This window comes from Chamaea fasciata, unplaced genomic scaffold, assembly GCF_029207755.1.
Source record: "Chamaea fasciata isolate MVZ Bird 193981 ecotype frontalis unplaced genomic scaffold, bChaFas1.0.hap1 SCAF_3, whole genome shotgun sequence".
NCBI classification, from domain to species: Eukaryota; Metazoa; Chordata; class Aves; order Passeriformes; family Sylviidae; genus Chamaea; species Chamaea fasciata.
Window position 1 is genome coordinate 51936947 of NW_027094088.1, and position 19815 is coordinate 51956761.

General features: G+C 37.0%; 1 protein-coding gene across 1 annotated transcript in view; it reads left to right on the forward strand.

Annotated features, from left to right (window-relative positions):
• The window catches only part of VTA1 (vesicle trafficking 1), a 38018-nt gene continuing 18203 nt past the window's right edge, over window positions 1-19815 (forward strand). Inside the window, exons 1-4 of the mRNA XM_066178985.1 lie at window positions 1-154; window positions 13896-13990; window positions 17065-17192; window positions 17851-17926. Coding sequence (XP_066035082.1) covers window positions 46-154; window positions 13896-13990; window positions 17065-17192; window positions 17851-17926 — 408 coding nt within the window. The 5' untranslated portion in view covers window positions 1-45. The remainder of the gene's footprint in view (window positions 155-13895; window positions 13991-17064; window positions 17193-17850; window positions 17927-19815) is intronic.

Here is a 19815-nt window from a genome sequence, read left to right on the forward strand (position 1 = left end):
CCCGGGAGCGAGAGCCGCGCGCCGCCGCCCGCCGCCGCCCGCGCCATGGCGGCCCCGGCGCTGCCTCCGCTGCCGCCGCAGCTCAAGAGCATCCAGCACCATCTGCGGACCGCGCAGGAGCTGGACAAGCGCGAGCCCGTGGTGGCGTATTACTGTGAGTGAGGAGGCGGCCGCGGCGCCGTCCCGCCGGGCCCGGCCCGGCCCGGCCTTCGCTGCACCGGGCGGAGCGCTCCTTCCCGGGCTGCCCGCGGGATGCGCGGGGCCGCGGGCGCGGGGGGAAGGAAGCCCCACCTCTGGGCGGTGCGGGGATGTCGCGGTGTGCCTCGGCTGCCGCTGCGGCCCCACCCGCCTTTGCCTCGCTCCGGGCGTGCGGAGCTAAAGCCCCTCGGCAGCCGCAGTGCGCATCCCGGCAGCCCGACCGCCTGCCTGTCCGCCACCGTGTAAAGTGTCCTGAGCGGCCTGTCCTCATGAGTGTGGCAAAAAATAACATTCAACAACCTCTTCAGAGTGTTTATTCTCCTGAAAAGGCCTCCCTTCTCTCCTGTGGAACCCTGAATAAGTACTTTGGGTTTGAGAATCTTTAGTGCTGATAGAAGCTTTAATTTTCTTCAGGTGACGCTTTGTCACTATCTCGGGGTTCTCAAAAGGGAGTGAGTGGTTTGCGCTTTTTTTTTGCTTCTTTCACTGAAATGTACACAGGAAGACTTTACTGTAAAACTTTCAAATTATTGTGTAGATTTTTCAAGCTGGTGTGGCTTCTAAGCTAATGGTTTTCAGCATGGGCTGTGCCTTTTTAAAATACTTTGCATAGTGAATTAAGAAATGCAAGCTTGCTGTTAGTCTTAAATTCCTGTTACAGTTAAGCCACACTTGTAAAGGGCCTAAGACTAGCAGATCACCAGAAGTGTATCTTTGTGTTGTTGACAGCCCACCCTTAAGGGGAAGGAAGGTGTGTCATCACAACATTGGTGTTTTTATTGAGATAAGGGGTCATTCGAGGCTTTTACTTGGATTGTCTTCAGAAAGAATGAAATAAAAAAAAATAAATGTAGAACTGTTTTTTTTCTTCATAAGGTGATTCGTGAAATTCAGGTTTCAGATAGGTCTGAAAAAACTATCATCTGAGTGACAGAAGAATAATTTTACTTTTTCTGTGTTACACAGGAATAGTGTGCTAACGTGGAAAAGTGCAACCAGGAAGGTGAGGTAGCCACAAATTAGAACACTGGACGTTCTCAGTAGTACTCACACTTTATTTACTGGAGAAACACAGGACAAGTGACACTGTGTGTGGCAGGAAGCACCAGCTAGGTCAAGTTGCACTGGGTTTTGTTTGTTTGTTTGCTTTTCTTTATTTCTTTGGATTTTTCTGTCAGATATAACCCCTTTCTGGCCATAGGAGAAAAAGATGTGCGTTAGTGTTGGTGATAAAATACAAGTTTGTTTTAAAACAGAAATGTTTTCATGTATGTTCTCCACTTTTCTTTGTCTTTTGCATTCTGAAACCTATATCTTAGTGTAGAGGGGAAAAAAGCTTGTGTTGGATAATTACCATTTTCTGTAAAGTCGTTTGCCTTGTCTGTCCTAAGTAGTCTGAATTTTTTTTTCATTTGAGTACTCCAACACATCTGGTTCATTACTGAATATAGCAAAGACTGTATTCTAGAGGTATCTCTTTCTTTACAGGATTACGTAAAGTGGAAAGCACTGACACCTCTATTTCAAGTTAGGTCTTGCTCAGATCCTTTGTTTTTAAAATACACAAAGGAGAAGAATTTGTTTTCAGCAGTGTTCCACTTATGACACTTATTTCCTCCCGTGGTGGATGAGTTTGTCTCGACTGACGAAAATGCAGTGCTCCTGCTCCATAGTGTTGGGGGTTTTTTTCTTCATTTAGTTCTGGCTTTGAAGCAAAAGTAAGGTTTATGAAACATTAATTTTTAACATCAGAGGTTTGGAATAATTATGTGGAATCCCAAAGTATTAATTATTAATATTGCTACTGTCAAAAAATATGCTATGAATAATAAAAGCTTCACTAAAAAGATTTTTAGAACTGTAGAGCAGGGGATACAAAAAAAATTCAGGATTCCTTTCAGATAATGTTTTGAAAGCAATGCAGATTTATGTAGGGTTAAAGCAATGCTTTTCATTAGATGCCTCAGTGAAAAAAGCGAGCATGTCTTTGTGGAGCCTTTGAAATAGTTTTCAGAGGAGCTCTGTACATTCTATGTAATATGTTGTGTGGAAGGAATAGAGTGGGGAAAACTCTGTGTGTGCTGGATTGTGTGGTGTTCTGTTCTCTGCACTGGCAGAGAGGCTCCTCTAGCCTCATCTGCAGGCACGTGCCTGGCACCCTGCGTATCCCGGGGCCAGGGGGCTGCTGTGGCCTGTGTCTGGAATCCTGCATGTCTCAGGGCCAGGGGCTGGTGAGGCACAGCAGAGTGCACCCTGTGTTGGAAGGCCGTGCTCCATCCCAAAGCTGCTTACACAGCCACTCTCTGAGGAGGATCATTGGTTAGCTCCTGGATGTAACTCTCAGTCTGAACAGGGATGTGTTTATGGCTTTGGAATATTGCCATAAGTGGTTCATACCTGGAAAAAAGCTTCAGTCACAATATTATTAACATTGCCATGGCATCAGGAGTTTGCAGTATGGCCATATGTATGCTAGGTTTTGATTTATGTTAATTTTAATTCAATTGCGCTTTTATATGTCTGATAATAAGAGCTGTGGCACAAATTAATTTGAGGATTGAAAGTGAGTGAACTTTGGCAAGATGTGTTTGCAACATAAAATACTGCTTTCTATACCTTAGCAATAAAATTTTCAGATAAAGTGCTTACTGCTCTTATTAATGTTTTTGTCTCTCATCTTGTGTGCTGTAGGTGTACCCTTAAAGCTGGGAATTTATATGGCACTTACATGATTTATTTGCATGCACCATTTTTTTTCTCTTGTGTGTAGTGCATTTTGAGCATTAAGCTCACATAAATCAGTAATGCCACCTAAAGAAAATGCTGTAATCCTTCTCTGGCCTCTCGTTCCCAACCCTAGCGTGCTTTAGAAGCAAATGTTGATATAATTGTATAGTGAAAGACAATAATAATCTATTTTTCAGCCAGGCCAATTCACTGCTGCTTAAACAGCTGTGTTCCTGCACAGACAAAGAAAAGGAATGAGACGCTAGCTTGGGGCAAAGGCAGGACTCCTGCTTTTTTTGGTATTGCTGGCATATGTTGATTTACAGAAACTGTAATTTAATTAACATTAATCTGTTTTACACAATATAAATAGCTACAGTGGGGATTATTTGTCTTTTTCAACTGCTACATAATTTTCCACATAAAAAAGAAAATGTTGAACATTCATGTTCTTGTACACTATAACACCGCACTTTTTGTTGTGGTACTTCCACATTGCAAAAATTAGAAAACCGGTTTATTGCTGATAATCCTGTGTAATCCTTATGAAACCTTCATTCTTAACCTCTTTTTTAGGTATTCAGATTCAAAGCAGAAAATGATCAGTGGCTTTATATGTTGTGTATGTACTGTTACCTTTTTAGCCCTATCATTAGTAGGTGGACATAATTGATTGAAATAATTCAAATATATTTTTTCCTGACAGTGTGCACCATAAATTCATATGGTTGTAACATTTCTTAGCCAGAACACAGACTGTAGAGAAAGAAAGAGACCACGTATACTTTTTTTTTAATTTTTAGTGTTACATGACCTCACAAAATAATTCTGCTTTTAAAGAGATTAGACACTTAACGGTTAATATAAGTGTCCAGCGCACCAGTAATCTGTCACCTTATTTTACAATGCTTTCCTCCCCGTATGATACTTTTTTTACTTTTGTATTATTCTTTAATCATTGTCATTAAGTATGTAGCTATTTCAGGTTCAGTAAAGGTCAGCTTATTCAGCAGGCATAATGGAATACCTGAAAAATATGCTACATTGGTTGCCTAGCAAAGGGCAAATATATAATTGGTAGTCAATAAAATAACTTTTTATGTCAAAATCTTACTTGAGTCTGTTTGACTACTCTGAGATGTTATTTAGCAGACAGAAGGAGGCAGGCTCTGCTAAAAAAGATCTCTGGCCTGTAATAACTGAAGAAATCTTATCTCCAGCTGTGGCATAGGCAGTTGGACTGATGAATTATTTTTTTTAAAGAAATTGCAAGGTTTGAGAGGTAACTGTATTTTCCAGAATCTTAAAGTTTGAAGTTAAAAGCAATATTTTCCTTAATGGCTGTTGTTTCAGCCTTCCAGTCACATTGTTAATCTGTTTGCAAAGATGAGTGGTACATTGGACTGGACATTGATGTTCTAACTCAAAAGTATTGAGAGAATGCCAGTGAATTGCCAGAAAAGGACTGATGTTTCATGAACAGTGTTTGGATAGTCAGTGAATTAATGTGAGAAATTATGATTTTAGTAACTTTCAAAAAGCAAAGTGTGGTGATTTTTGCTTTATAGTCTACCAAACATCAGAAAACAATCATGTAAGATCAGTAGATATGATCTGTATAAAAGAGGCATGAAAAAAATCTTCAGTTTTTAATTCCTGAGATGGAAAAGCATCAGAGAAATGCTTCCAAAGGATCATACGCTTGTATTAACATTAATGGTTTTGTGAGATCCAGTGGGAGAGAAAAGCAGAAGATACAATTATTATTCCACAACTAGTTGACAACCTCTTGAACCAAAAGTCATTCAGCTTTTAATGGAAATACCCATTTGTTAAATGTGACTGGCTTGTCACTTTCAAGTGTAGTCAGACACCTGTGAAAAAAGCTTCTCTCTGTATATGAATTAAAAGAGGTTTTAGTATTATTGTTATTATTACAAAAAAAATACACTGTGAAGTTCATGGCCTGACTAAGAATTTGGGAAGTATAGTTACTATGCAATTTTACAACTGAAGTACTGTTATTTTTTACCAATTCTCATCCTTTACCAATCCAATTAGTCGTTCTTAATAGGAATGAGTAATAATAGTCATATATTTTAATTGAGCTTTTAAATTATTCAGTTTTTTGTATTGTATCTTGATGCATTCTGAAAGATTAATTTAGAAGATGCATGTAATTAAGAAGTATTAATAAAATTAAAAGTAACTGGTATTTGGAGAGATTCAGCACATACTTAGTGACTTCATTTATACTGGGACGTTGTGGAGTTGAAATGCAGAAAAATGTGCTTGTAGACTTCCGTATGTAATATGATCAAAGCCCTGAGCTTTCCAGTTTAAATAGTCATCTTTTGTACTAGTTTTATATAGTCCATTTGTAAAAGTACATGTTCCATATTCTCCTATTGCTGGTGGCAGAAAACTATTTTGTGGGCTACCAATACAACAAATGTTTTAAAGGCTTTTATTAGAGCTTGCATACAGAAGAATAGATTTCATCTGTTCTTTACTCAGGGTAAGTTAATAAGTCAGATATTGAAGTAAATACCAATTTCATACAATTTCATTTCAATTTCACCAAGTTCTGTGAGACGTGTTTGTATTCTGCTTTGAGTATAAGCTAAAATCTTTCTCCGTTTATACTTTTCTTTTTGCTTTCTATATTTTTTTTTCTGTTTTCAGTCTGTTTTGCTCTGATTATTTCAAAGATTTTTAACTTGGGAAGACTGCTCTTAAAACTGCTTTGTCTGTGGAGACAGAAAAACTAAAAAAGTGGTAGGAATAACAAAGATAATTGTATAAACCCCACAATTCTCAAAGCAGACTGTGGGTAGTGTCAAAAATTAAGATTATATTAACTGTTGTGTAGTATTTTGGGTACTTGCTTTGATTACATAGCTAATATTTTAAAATAATCTATTCTGACAGAGACAGGAATGAGAACATATAGAACAAGCGTACTTCAGAGATTGGAGCCTTTTTCTGAATTATGTGTTTTTGTATAAAAGTCCTAAATTTCACTTGTATGGTGTAAATATACTAAGGTGCATTTTTTCCACCATATAATTCATCTTTTTTTGGTATATATTTTAACTTGAACCTCTGGAAGTAGAACAACTGTCTTTTCCTGCCTGAGGTTTGCTGCTGCCTTTGAAGAAGGGATGCATCAACATTCTGATTTGCAGAATCACAGAACTATTGAGGTTGGAGGGCTTTGTACATCACCTCATCCAATGCCCTGCTCAAGGCAAAACCACTAGGGCAGGTTGGTCAGGACTATGTGCAGGCAGTTTTTGAGCATTCCCAAGCATGATGACTCCACGACTGATGGGAGCAACTTGTTCCAGTGTGTGATTACTCAGACAGTGGAAGATTTTTCTTGTGTTTAAATGGGATTTCTTGTATTTCATTTTGAGCCTATTGCCTCTTGTCCTGTCACTGGACACCACTGAGAAGGGTCTGGCTTTGTCTTCACTCCCCACTGCCCCCGCCTCTCGTCAGGTGTTTACACGCAGCGATAAGACCCTCTAATCCTTTGCTTTTCAAAACTTAAGCATTCTGACCTTTCTGCCTCTCCTGGTGTGACAGATGTCCCTCGGCTTTCATCAGCTTTGTGGCCCTTCCTGTGTCTCATACTGGGAGCCCAGGGCTGCAGGTGTGTCACACCAGTGCTGAGTAGAATGAAAAGATCACTTACCTCCATCTGCTGGCAACACTTCTCTTAATTCAGCTGTGGATGCTGGTAGCCAGTAAGGTCGGGAGTACCCTTAGGAAGCTTATCTCATCCAGGGTGCTTTGGTTCACTTCACAGAGTAGCTTAAAGACATGAAATAGGCTTCTTCCGGTTTAAACTAAACAAGAGGGTGTTTAAGATTTGTGCTCTAATCACTTGAAGCTGTTTTATCCTCATGACTTGACCAGAACTAATCCAGAGGATCTGCCTTCTCTTTTTGCATTCAAGAAATCTCAATTACTATAAATCCTATGTTGAATGTAGTTTTTCTGTTTTAATTGGAGATATTTTATTTTCTATATTTAACTGTAGAGAGAAGATTTTAAAAATATGGGTAGTTTAAATATTGTAGAAAAGCTTAGAAGCTTATGAGTTGTACATACAACACTTACTCAAATTTTACAAGACCAAAATAAGTTGTTAAACCAGACTGCAGTGTGGTAGTGTAAAATACAATCATTTCCTGAGATTCTTAGTAGGTATTACTATGTTATTTGTTTTGTCATCTAATCTTAATAGTTACCAGTCGTGTTTGTCATTGGAAATTTTGTTTCGCCTATTTAGCTTGTCTATGAGTTGCTATTATTATTATTACTATTATTAGTGAATTGTAAGGGGGCTTACTGTAACTTTCAGGATTTCTAAGAGTCAATTGAGATCATTTTGACTTAATAAAATTTGTCTATCATGTAACATACATTACTGTTATCCACTCATTTTCTTCAATAAGATTTAGAATACTATAAAAGAACCTGAGAGGACAAGGTGGTCATGATACTATCCTCTTGAGTTTCTTCATTATATTTTTGTGGTCCTCATTTGCTCCCACTTTTGCATTATATTTTTTTTCTTACATATTTCCCTAAGTTGATTTTACTTGAGAATAAGTGTTTGAAAATAATTTGGTTTCGCTGGTATGTTTTAGATTGTTAGTTGATGCTGCCAGCCCAGTGTCTTGTTTTTTGCCAGTTTCCTTCAGCATCATGTAATGAAGAGACAGCATAAGGCCTTACAAGTTTGTTTGTCAGTATGTTAAATCTATTTTTAAAAGTCTTTGAATTCAGACAGCTTGGACTTAGCCATGTAGAAATATGTTTATGACCTGTGTGCAGAAATTACATGATTGGAATATGACTCGTTAATGTTTATGAGAGCAAGAATAATGGATTTTCATATGAAAATGTTTCCAGTAGTTTTGGATTTGAGTAGAATCTAATTTAATATCTTTGTGCCCTTTGTTCCCCACATTTGTATTCCACTGTTGGCTTCCTATGCCAAGCATTTAACAAACGTTTTTCTGTCAGTGATTTGATAAAGGGATGTAGAATATGAATGAGTAATAAATTACAGCCTGGTAAAGCATTTATCCTTTAATCAGAATCAAAATATTGCTGAAATTTATTGCAATGTTATTTGTTACTGTTTTATGTCAATGTCTTACTATCAATTGTCAAAAATATTTCAGTTACTAATAATATGTTTTCTATGCTAGAGAGTTAAATACACACAGGGAAAAAGAAGTACAATCTTTTAATCCTGTTAGACCAGGAAAAAGAAAGATGGATAGTAGGACAGAATTTAGAAGATAGAGAATCAACCTATTGTACATGCTTGCTGGCTGGAACTTTTGTCCTCCGGTATTTTTTACTTGGCACAAAGTTAGTTTAAAATGGGAGTGAGGGGAGTTTCAGTTGTTATCCAAACATAAATCTGGAGTAACTTACTGTGTATGAGGAATGAATGTCTGGCACATACTAGAGGCAAAATACTTGCTCTGAAATTGTGCTGTGTGTTAGCAAAGGAAAAATAACATGGTATTACGTGACATAAATAAAGGCAGAGAAGTTTCTGTAAAGCTCACTGTATAATTCCAGCCAGCACACCCACACTTAGTATTTACTGAACAAAGATTAAGGGCAGCAAATCAAGATGTATATTTTGTAGTTGTCTTGGCAAAACATTTTTTGTGAGAATGATTGCTTGCCAAGTCTTTATGAATTTGAAGATAAATGTCCTGTCTACAAACTGAGAGCAAACTCTCTGAGTTAATAATTGGCAAAACAGTTGTGTCTTTGTGTGTGAAATTACAAGTGACTTTAGCTCTACTTCTAGTGTTACTTAATATTTTAACATTAGCTTTCTATAGTCTCCTTTACCTCCTTAGTGCTTTACTTTCTGCACATACTATACTACTTTGTTGGCTACATAAAAGTCTTTTTTGCTATTTGGTTTAATAAAGGGGAGGAAAAAATAGTTGTGTCTATTATAAAACTCGGTGCGTGAAACAAAAAGGAGGAATAATTTCATTTACCAGAGTCTTAATCACACTAGATCTTAATCATAAATAGTAAAGAAAAATAAGAAGTACAGGTCACTTAATTCCAAGATTGTCTACATTATTAATATCTGTTTAGGCTTTAAAACTTGAAAAATTTTGCAGCTACAATGTATGGGTTTAGATGTCATTTTATAACAACATTTTCAGAAGCCTGGCTGTTCACAGAGGATTTTTTTACCAGAAGTTTCTAAACATGCCTCCTGTAAAAGCTGAGTTCTTTAGTTTTAACAGTGTGTTACTGGTCATTAGGGACATGCACTTTAAGCATTTTGTTCATTGTGTAGAGAAGTTCTGAAGAGAAAACCAAAATGATTTTGATGTAAAATGGCCTTTCAAGTGTGGTATTCCATAAGGTAAAACAATGCATTTGTAATACATAACACTATGAGGATTTCTTTTGTGGTGTGTATGCTGTTCAGGAGATTACTTTCCACTTATTAGAAATCGAACCACTTCCATTAAAACAAAGGTTTTGTGACTTACCAAGCACAGTAATAATACTGTCCATTGCTTTTGCAATAAAAGAGAAACCAGAACAGCCATATTTAATGGAATGTAAATAATTTGTTTTCTTTTAGAAAAAGGAGGGAAGGGGGAAGTGAACTCAAGTCACTGTTGACTTTCTTTGCAGAGATGTTGGAGGTGGTAAACTTTTGGCCTCTTGCTTAGCAGTTATTTGCTACTGAGATTACCAGCGTGAACAGAAACCTCCATGTCAACACAAACATGGACAGTTCTTCAACCATTAATTGCCACTTAAAATTTGACTGATGGTATTAACACAGGAAATGTATTTTTTGCTCTTGCTGCTGAAAATTTAGTAATGAAGTGCATTTGCACATTTGCTGCAAGTTAGGTAGGAAAAGGACATTTATAGATTTCCTTCACTAGGTGAAAACATGTTTTTCAGTTCCAATCATGTATCTTTACAGTAAGTAATACTTGTGTGATCAAGCACACACAAAAGATACACAAGGGAACAACTTTACTGGCAAAGGCAGTAGTATAAAAACCAACCCAATCTTATGGATAACCTTCTTGTACAATACTTGTGACATTTCAAAGTTAGAGCAGAGAGGATAACAGAAGACACAGATGTGGAAGAACTTGCATTTGGACATAATTTAATTTTCTTTTCCTTAGGAATATGATATAGTAATACTCAAAAATGGAAGAAGTATCACTAGTAGATGCTTTTTCCTGTTGGCAGCAGTAAGGCAAAGGATTGCTTACTGCTTTCAGACTCACTCTCATATTGCTCTTCGTACAGATAATTTCAAAAGCAAAATTTTAAACATTAAAAGGTTATTATATTTATTTCAGTATTGTCTTTAAAGATAAATGTCAACTTACTTCCTCCTCTTCCTGTTTTGTTTCTGTCCCTAGAAAACTCTAGTTCTTTCAGTTTTTCAGCAATTTCATCTTCTGTTTGCTTGGTAAGTTTAATGATAGAGGTTTTCAATCCCAAAGCCTTACTTTTGACTAGAGCACCACTGAGTAAAGCAGTAAGTGTACCTAAACATACTTAACAGCATTCTGTGTGTCACTGATAAGATTCAAACTGGTAGAGTGCACTTTTCTTCTGTTTCTTTGGTTCATCAACTGAAACTGATGTCTGTGGAGATTTTGACTGGCAGTGTCTGGTTTGCATTTCCCCTGAGGGTTGCCTCATCTTTCGTTGCAATTAGGTTTTATCGGTGTTTTATCAATGGTATCTGAGCCAAGACTACCTCTTGGTACTGAATGCTACTAGGTAGTGATACTCCATCTATAGTTGTTTTCACAGACTTCATGCTCTTTCTTGATCACCACTTACTTGAGAAAAAAGGAATAGCTTTTCCCTTTATCTGAACAACTGCCTCATCAGAGGCCTGTCTCTGGACAGGTTAGTCCTTTCAAACATATAAATGTATGTTAAGAAGTCAGCCTGCAAAAATTCCAGACTTCAAAAGCTTTTAAAGATCACAGTAGACTCTCTTTTTAGGGTAACTTAAGTGTGCTTTGACCTTTTGCTAGTTAATAAGATCTGTCAGGAAATCTTAACAATTTCTATAGGCAGTGATACAAATTGGGACTTGGTGGCTGCATGTGGTAACTGCTGTGGTCAGTTGTGCGGTATACAGAGATGTAATTTCTGTGACAGGTGGAACACCTTTAACCTTATGTCAGGTGACATTAATAGTCTGTCTCTAGGATGTCTCCGTTCCTAGTATCTTAGAGCTGCTGCTGTGAGAGCACCTTCACACTTTCTTGACAGTCTGTGCTTTGGATAATAGTACTTTGATTTTTAACAACCTTGGAACCTTGGTCCTAGAATATTTTGTTGGGATGAAGGTGTTGGTGTGGAAGACTGTTTGAGGTCACCCACGGTGTAAAGTTATATACGGACAAGAAAAACATTTTTCTTGTTTCTGTAACTGTTGTTTTCTGACATGTGATTTCTTTGTGTTCGAGTGTTGTTCTGTATTTGTTCATTGGAGTGCCTGAAGGAGCACTCAGTCTTCTCAGCCTCTAAAATCCTAAGAGGGGAAAGGGCTGTTTTTTCAAGGCTTTTTGCAAAGAATACATGTCTCAGTCCTGTAAATACACCCCTTTAGATATTCGCGAAGAAAGGTTTACCTGTCTTTCGCGATTTAAATGGGTGTATTTACAATGAGAGTGAAAAAACCCACATACAGGTAACACAAGAGTAACAGTTACAACGTAGAAGATCTTTTAATTTTTAAACTGAGCAAGGCTAAAGACATTTGCAAGATCCATTTATATGGAAAGAGTTCTTTTTATTTAAATGAGTTATGGATGAGATCTGAAGATGCATCCTTCAGCAAGTAAGGTAAATTTATATCCCGTAATGACCATATGTATTTTGAATTTGTCACCCTAATGCATATTAGTCTAAAATTATTTTATTTCCCTCTGAAAATATCTGATCTTGGCATCCATCAAAAAGAAATAACTGATCTAGATGGCTCATAGGTTTAACAACCTTATGTTAATTCTTAAGTTTTATATTGTTAAATTATATTGTGAAATGGGTTCAGGGGAGCTTACAATCAAGTATGTACTTAAAAATCAATTGAATTGATTTGGAGCAGATTAGCTCCTTGTCATGTGATGATGGTATTTTAATTGGTGGTTGCTTTTAATATTACTTTTAGTGCCTTACATGCATTTCTCTATATCTTTGTGTGTTTGAATTTCTTTGAAATCTAATTTCAGCTTTACATGTGTAAATGTTTTGTAATGCTTAACATTAACATGTCAGCATCCTGAAGATAAATTAGGTGGGCTTAAGCATCCCTATCAATAATTAGCTTAATAGTAATGTTGGCACTTGATGAAACCTACATAGCAATTCTTCTGTTTGTCATGGTCAAGTATTGTAGTTGTTCTTAGTCTTTATTATTACTTCAGTTTTCTTCAGGACTTTCACTTGGTTGTTCTTTACTGAAAACTTGAATATGAAGATGCTAGATCCTTTTATACATTGTAATAGCAAAAATGAAGAGGTATCGGAGAGCAGATGTATTTTATTTTTCAGGGAGAATGTCTTTAAATGGTTGGGCAACACAACAGCTCTAACATTCAAAAATAAATGAGCTTTGCACACCCAAATAAGGAATGTATGCTTAGTCTGGTTTGAACACTCAAATGTATATGAAATAGAAAGTACTACTTTAAAAAATCCAGAAAAATTAGTTAAATTATGGTACTCACCAGCAAAATCAAAGTAAGTTTTGTAGAAAGATACCTAATTTTATTAGATAAATTGCTAATAGATGGAAAAGGCAGACAAGCTTTTGAGTATATAATGTTTCCTTCTGCAGCAAGCATCAGGATAACTGCAACGTGATAACAATTGTGTTATATCCATGTTTACTGAGGTAATTTGAAGAGAAAAGATTCTCTGGTGTATGAAGGGAGGAACGAGAGGCTAAAGCTGTGAAGCAAGTTAGGATTCCTGTAGGACTCTGTGTCCTGCAAGAAGAAGGACATGGGGTATTCCATAATAACTACTGCATGATAATATTTGCTGGAGTTACAGCTTTTGATTCTTAAACTCTGCATATGAAAGTGTTTTGTAGGACTCCCTTGAGAGTCAGAAGTGAGAGTTAGAAGAACAGGTTTTTTGTGGAAAATGTTCTGCATTTGATTACTGAATGTTTCTGGCTATTTTCCCTTCTCAGTGTGTGTTAATCCTAGTAAATAATACTTGTTTGGCTTTGCCCACAGTTTCATGAAGCCTATAAAGTTCTGTCATGTGCAAATCTGAAACTCACAGATTTTTAGTAGTAAAAAGATGATTTTTAATCAGAAGATGTTAATCATTCATTTTCAAAGTCTTGTTAAAAACTGGCAACTCTACTTGAAGGGAAAGTTTGATAAGATCTGTCTTGTCTGATTTAAAGATGTGGTTTGTGCGAGTTGAGTGTTTTGATGTTATGTATGCGTGTATGTGGAGGTGGTAGGTGCTTAATACCATTTGTTCAAGTGTTTTAAGGCTAACTGGCCCCTGCTACATGAAGCTCAGTTTATATCCATACGCTCTCTCAAGACAATTTGAAGTTCCTATTTGAGTGAGTTGCAAGTGAGGGCAGTGATAGTTTATGAAAGCACTTGATATTGCATAGTAGTGATACGAACATCCGTTCAAAATGAGTAGGAATAGTCATTGGGGAAAAATAAAACATAAATCTCCCAAAAATATCTTTTAGTAGCTCTGCAAGGCCAAACCTTACATTTTGCTGTCACTGCTAACTAGTACTGGAGTCAGTCTATGGTTAAATCATGAGTTTTGTCTTTCAGGTGTGTTGGGGGGCATTGCTTTGTTTGCTTATGGGTTTAGCCTCAGATAATCACTTCCAATGTTTTTTGTGTGTTTTGTATCATTTCAAGGTCGTTTATATGCAATGCAGACGGGGATGAAGATTGATAGTAAAACCCCAGAATGCCGTAAATTTTTATCCAAACTTATGGATCAATTGGAAGCTGTAAGTAGAATTTTTTGCTTTCCTCAAATTAATCATGATACTAATTTAATTTTTATTTAAATTTATGGGAATACTGTCTCTTCTCTGCAGCTCTTCTGCATGCAAGCATAACGCTTGAACTTCAGTTGTTTGTAAAAAATTGCAGAAGTATTCGAAGGAAATAAAGCTGTATGTGTGTGTGCATGCACAAACATAATTGAAATTTTGCCATAAGATTTTGTGTAGACAGCATAAATTACAATGCTTTATTTATATATGTTCTCATGACAAGTCATAATTCATTTTGAAGTTAATGCAGGTGTTCTAGAAGACTTTTAAAATTGATATGCCTTTGATTCCTTGAAGTCTGTAGAGACTTCATTTTATATTATTATTTTCACTGCTGTAGGACTTAATAGCATACTTTGGATCCAAAGCCTTTGAATGCTTTTTAAATCTCTAACCTAAACTATTGTGTCCAGAGAGTTTTTTAACATATTCTTTAAACGATAAAGATAGTTCTGATTGTATCCTGTGTTAGAGATTGGAGATTTTATTTTATAAATTCCTGTCAGCACAGCCTAATCTGTGTGGGTAAGGGATAGCTATGCCACACTCTTCTGAATGGACCTGATACTATATAAAGCCTTAAGTAGAAGAGAGTTAAACAAAGCAAGGTAAAGTTGTGGTGCAGATAGTAAGTTTAAGTTCCAGGAGCTGTTTATGTTCATAGCCTGTAGTTTTCAGTATTCTCAAAGGAAGAAGGTTGTTGATTGTAAGGTCTAAGTGCTAATTTGGAAGCAGAAAGTAACGTTGAAAAATAAAGCAGCAGTTCTTTTTTTGTTCAGTATTGGTGATTCCATCCAAAGTCTATCAATGCCTGAAGAGTTTGTGTGAAGCTAGTACAGCAGCCTTCAGTTATGAAAGATGGATCGCTCCCCCACGGTAGTATTCAAGGCCAGGTTGGATAGGTCCTGAGCAACCTCTTCTAGTGAATGGCATCCCTGCTCATAGCAGGGGAGTTGGAACTGAATGACCCTTAGGGTCCTTTCCAATCCAAACCCTTCTGTGATTCTTCCGGGAAAAAAGGCAACGTGAACCATTTGTCTTCTTTTTTTCATAACTTGTACTTCTTGCTTTTTTTATCCCTCATTTTTTTGCAATGGAAAATTCAGTGTACAGTGATTCCTTGGTGTGTTATTTCATTGGATTTTGACATCTTTAATAGGACTGGGTTTTGTGTTCAAAGGGAAAGAGATGGCAGGAGAAGTGAGGTTAAAATTCAAAAAGATTTTGCTCTTCATTTCCTAAGAATTGTTGGAATTTTCTGGATTACTTGGGGTACTGCAGCAGTTAATCTGCAGTGTTCAGTTACCCCTTCTGTTTCAAAATTTAAAAGACCAAAAAAGCAGCAAAAGTCCATAATTTCACCTTTGGGTTACTGGTAAGATTGTCTGTGTGACAGCTGATGCACAGGTATTGAAGATTCTTCTATGTATCCGGGTAGTGGAAGGATGGAGAGAGCACTCCTGATCGAGTCTAATAGAGAGTTTTGGGGCTAGGAAGTTTGGGTTTATGGAAAAGCTGGACCCCTGCTCTAATTTGGGAGCTGCTGTTTCCAGTCTGCCCGTAACCACCAGGGGGCGCAGAGCGGTGCGGTTTAAGTTTTTGTAAGATTAAACCTAAATGCCTTGAGTTTTGGGTTGAAATTTTGTATCAGCGTTTGAAACACCAGTACTGCTGTATTGAATCACAGATTGTGTGAAGGATAATTTCAACAGTAAACAACTTTGTTAACTTTAATACTTTTAGAAGTGTATGTAACAGTGTCAGTTGTGTGTTTGAAATAATTGAGCATCAGATCAAGTATAGTAATCAGTTCTTTCCTGAGTATGGGGTATACAGATAGATTAGAGAAATTTTTTTTGTATATAAACAGTTTTCTTCCTGGGTTAGCTTCAGTGTTTGAGTGTTTCATTTGAACACACAAATTTTGGTACTTTCACAAGAAAATTACACTTTGAAAAACAAATACTTTTTGAAAACCACATAAAGTTGTTTGATGAAAGCCTTTGAATATAAATTTCTATTTGGAACGCTTATGTTTAACTACTGAAATCAAGTAACTTTTCTGGCAACATTCTATGTCTTAGAAAGTTGGCAGCAATCTAAAAAATATGGAAATGCTGCCTGCATGATTAAATTTTCTTCGCACGCACAGTGAAAAATAAGTACCATTCAGAGATTGTTTTTAAATCTTTTGGCAAAATAAAGGCTGCAGGTTAGTATCATGCAGTGTTCCTGTTTTTGTTCTCTAAGGATAACCTGAGATTTTCTTATGTGCAAACAGTGAGCCTATTCAGAAGCTGTAAATCCACCTGTTGTAACTGTTAGAGGGTTGTTTGCTTTACTGATTAGGAAACCTGAGGATTCTTGTACTCTGACATCTTTGAAAAGAGTTCTTTGAATTGAAGTACGCTGCTTACACTGAAAATTCCAGTAAATCCATAGGTTACTAGACCGGTTGAGGTAGGGCTCAGATACTTCGAAAGATGTAATGAACTGCAGTGAAATAACCTTACAAGAGGGAAGATACATGATCACTCTGATCTACAGCACCTTTATGAAGCATGCTTTACTTTACCAGTTGAACTGTGTTGAATCCTGACACAGGCTTCAGAGTGCATTTCAGATACTAAGGGGAAAAAAAATATCTGTTGCTGTTCCTTCTCTGCATTGTAGTTGTGTTTATTTTTAACTTTGGGGGAGAGGGTGTTGGTGTGCTGGTGGTTTTTATAAGCCACCAACTGTTATAATGTATAAACCACCAAATGCTTATAATGTTGTAAGCATTTTGTAACCAAAGATTCAGAGCTACTTACTTGTAATATTTCTTTCTCCAAAAGAATGCGCTGTCTCTTTCACGTGCTGCTTTTAGCATTTGTTATGTTAGAAGCTGTAGATTTGTAAATAAAGCATAAGTTGTTTCTTTTTCAATTGTACTGGACTTTGTTTAAATCTGCAGGTTCTTTTTGTGTTTGCAGAGTTGCTAAGGTCTAATAAAGTAATTAATGTATTTTTCCAATATTTTTCAGATGAAAAAGCAATTTGGTGATAATGAAGCAATTACTCAGGAAATTGTTGGTTCTGCTCATGTGGAGAATTATGCCTTGAAAATGTTTTTGTATGCAGACAATGAAGACAGAGCTGGGCAATTTCATAAGTAGGTGAAAATCTTTGTTTTTCTTATCTGAAGATACTGGTCAGGGAATGTGAATATCCAAACTCTCTTTAATTTGACTGGAAACAAGAATTGGGCCTTAATACATTCTTTTCTCCTCTGGAAAACTCAGTTTGCTACTACTTTTAGTTCTCTAACTTCACACATTAACTGGTTTCCTCAACCTAATGTTTCTTAGGGAATTGCTTACCTGCTGCAAGTCTCGTAAAACCACAGGCTAATATTGTGCTTTATTTTATGAAGCATGCTATAGTTTCTATTGACCAGTGAGAGTAAAATAGTTGTGATGATCCATTATGTGGTTGTGTTTACAGCAATTACTACAACATGTTCATGTAGTTTTCTAAGCTAATACAGGATTTCTGATGTCTTACACAAAACATCCCAAACTAGAAACTAAGTGCAAAACATGTAAGTTTTAAAAAATACTGAACATAACCTGCACAGCAGTGCAGGAATACTAATCAGTATTGCTAGGTTTAGATGTTGTGAAGCAGCTTCTGTAACATCAGCCTAAAAGAAAAAAAAAAAAGTGATGTTTGGCTTGAAATAAGCCAATATGGTCTAAGATTAGAGCTCCTAAAATGTGTTTCTGAGAGACTGACATTACCAAGTTAGAAAAATGCTTTCTTTTTTGCAGAAACATGATAAAGTCCTTTTATACTGCCAGCCTCCTGATAGATGTTTTAACAGTGTTTGGGGAGCTCTCTGAAGAGGTAAGTGTCAGGCAAGAGTGAGTGTATTATCTGATTGCTTTTCCAAGCGCAGACGTTGCTTTTATAAGTTGCGAATATGAATTTCAAAGAACATAGGTTATAATAGTGTAGCAAAATACTTACTAGTAAGCCATAAAGAACCGTGCTAAGTATTTCAAATAGATGTAGATGAAATACTAGACTTACGTTAGAAGATGTTTCATGACAAGTATCAGTTAGAAATTCAAAGTTTGATTTTTACTGTGGGACACATAGCGTTACATTGAGCAAGTGGGAATGCTTATAGGAGAAAAATTATACAAGGTTCCTAGCTTTGTCCACCTTCACTTTTTTCCATTTCCTGCTTGAAATTCACAGGCTTGACATCCTGTATGTAAGTCCCCAATCTGGTAAGAGTGCCTGAAGTGTAGTTGTACTTGCTCAGTTTAAAATGCAGTTTTTGTGGCTACTTTCATTTGTAAATATTGAAAAAAGGTAAAAGCATTGTCTTGATAGTGGTGCACTTCTTGAATACTATAGGATGTAAATGTAGATATTAAAGATAGGTCTTATCCAAGAGAAATGCTTGGTGAAGAGTTCTTGCAAGATTCTCCATCCTCTGTAGCCTGAGACTCTACCAATCCAAAATTTTTATCTTGAGAGGCACAAGTTTGCTCTTTGATGTGTTCTCTTAAAACTGTCTGCTCTGCACCCTTACATCCTTTAGTAGATCCAGTAATAACATTTCGTACAGCCAGAGAGTGAATGCACATTGAATTGGACTGAAAAAACCAATCTTAGTCTGTAGGAATCGAGTGCACAGGACACTGCACTGATCAATTGAGTCCTCAGAGTACCTGAAGCAATCCCGCTTTGAAGAGTGAAGAAGTAGTTGCAAACGTCAGTGCAGAATGCTAGCAGTGGTACATTTTCTACTGTGTGTTGGGGTTTCTTGTTGTTGATGCTGAAAAGACAAAAATGTTTTGTAGTTGGAAAGAAGCAGAATTCTCTCATTTTTTTAAATTGGTGAGCACCAACGGTAAAAGAGAGTGTACAAGAAATACAGAAAATATTTGCTCTTCTATATAGCATCATTACATTTCAGTAGTTTTCTTATCCATTCTCATGCAAAGGGATGATGGGAGAAGTAGGACTTGACTGTCTTAGACTTCTGCAAAGTTTTTGTCAGCCTGAAATACACTCAAGTCTGACACCTGGTTATAGAGTATGACGTCTATATTCAGAGCACTGGCCTATTTTTTCAATAGATAATTGAAATAGCCTTCATATGTATGGACTATCAACTATTAAAAGGCTTTTAAATCAACAGCAGAGGGCATAGAAAACAGATATTTGACACCTAGAATCAGAAAATGGGTGTTGAGCATAATATATATGTTTTTAAATGGCAAGTGATTGATTACTGGGTAGTATGAATGGATTTGTGACAGATGAAGACTGGTTGTTCTATTCGTCCATATTAGAACTAGGCAAAAGGATTTTCTGGAAGGTGTGTTTTACAAGACACAGCTTAGATCAGAGCAGTAGGAAGCTCGTCGATGGCAGTGTTCTTTCCATTTACCTCAGTAGAAACATTCATTCAATGGGGCAGCCTTCTGAAAAGGGACAGCAGTGCGTGTTAAAAACAAACCAAAACCAACAGCATTTCACTTCTCAGTTCTGGAATGATAAGCTTTGCAGTCGGGGTACAGGACAGACATCAAACACTTTTCCTCCTCTCTCCATCCAGCATCTTGGGTGTGGGGTTGGGGGTGCTTGGCTCCTCCCTGAATATGCTCTCCTAAGGGCCCCACCAGCTGGCTGAGGGCCTCAGCTGTGTCCCAAGGTGGGTGTGCTGGAGCGGATTTTATCCAGCATGGGGCAGCCCTGGCCTCTCCTCAGAGACACCA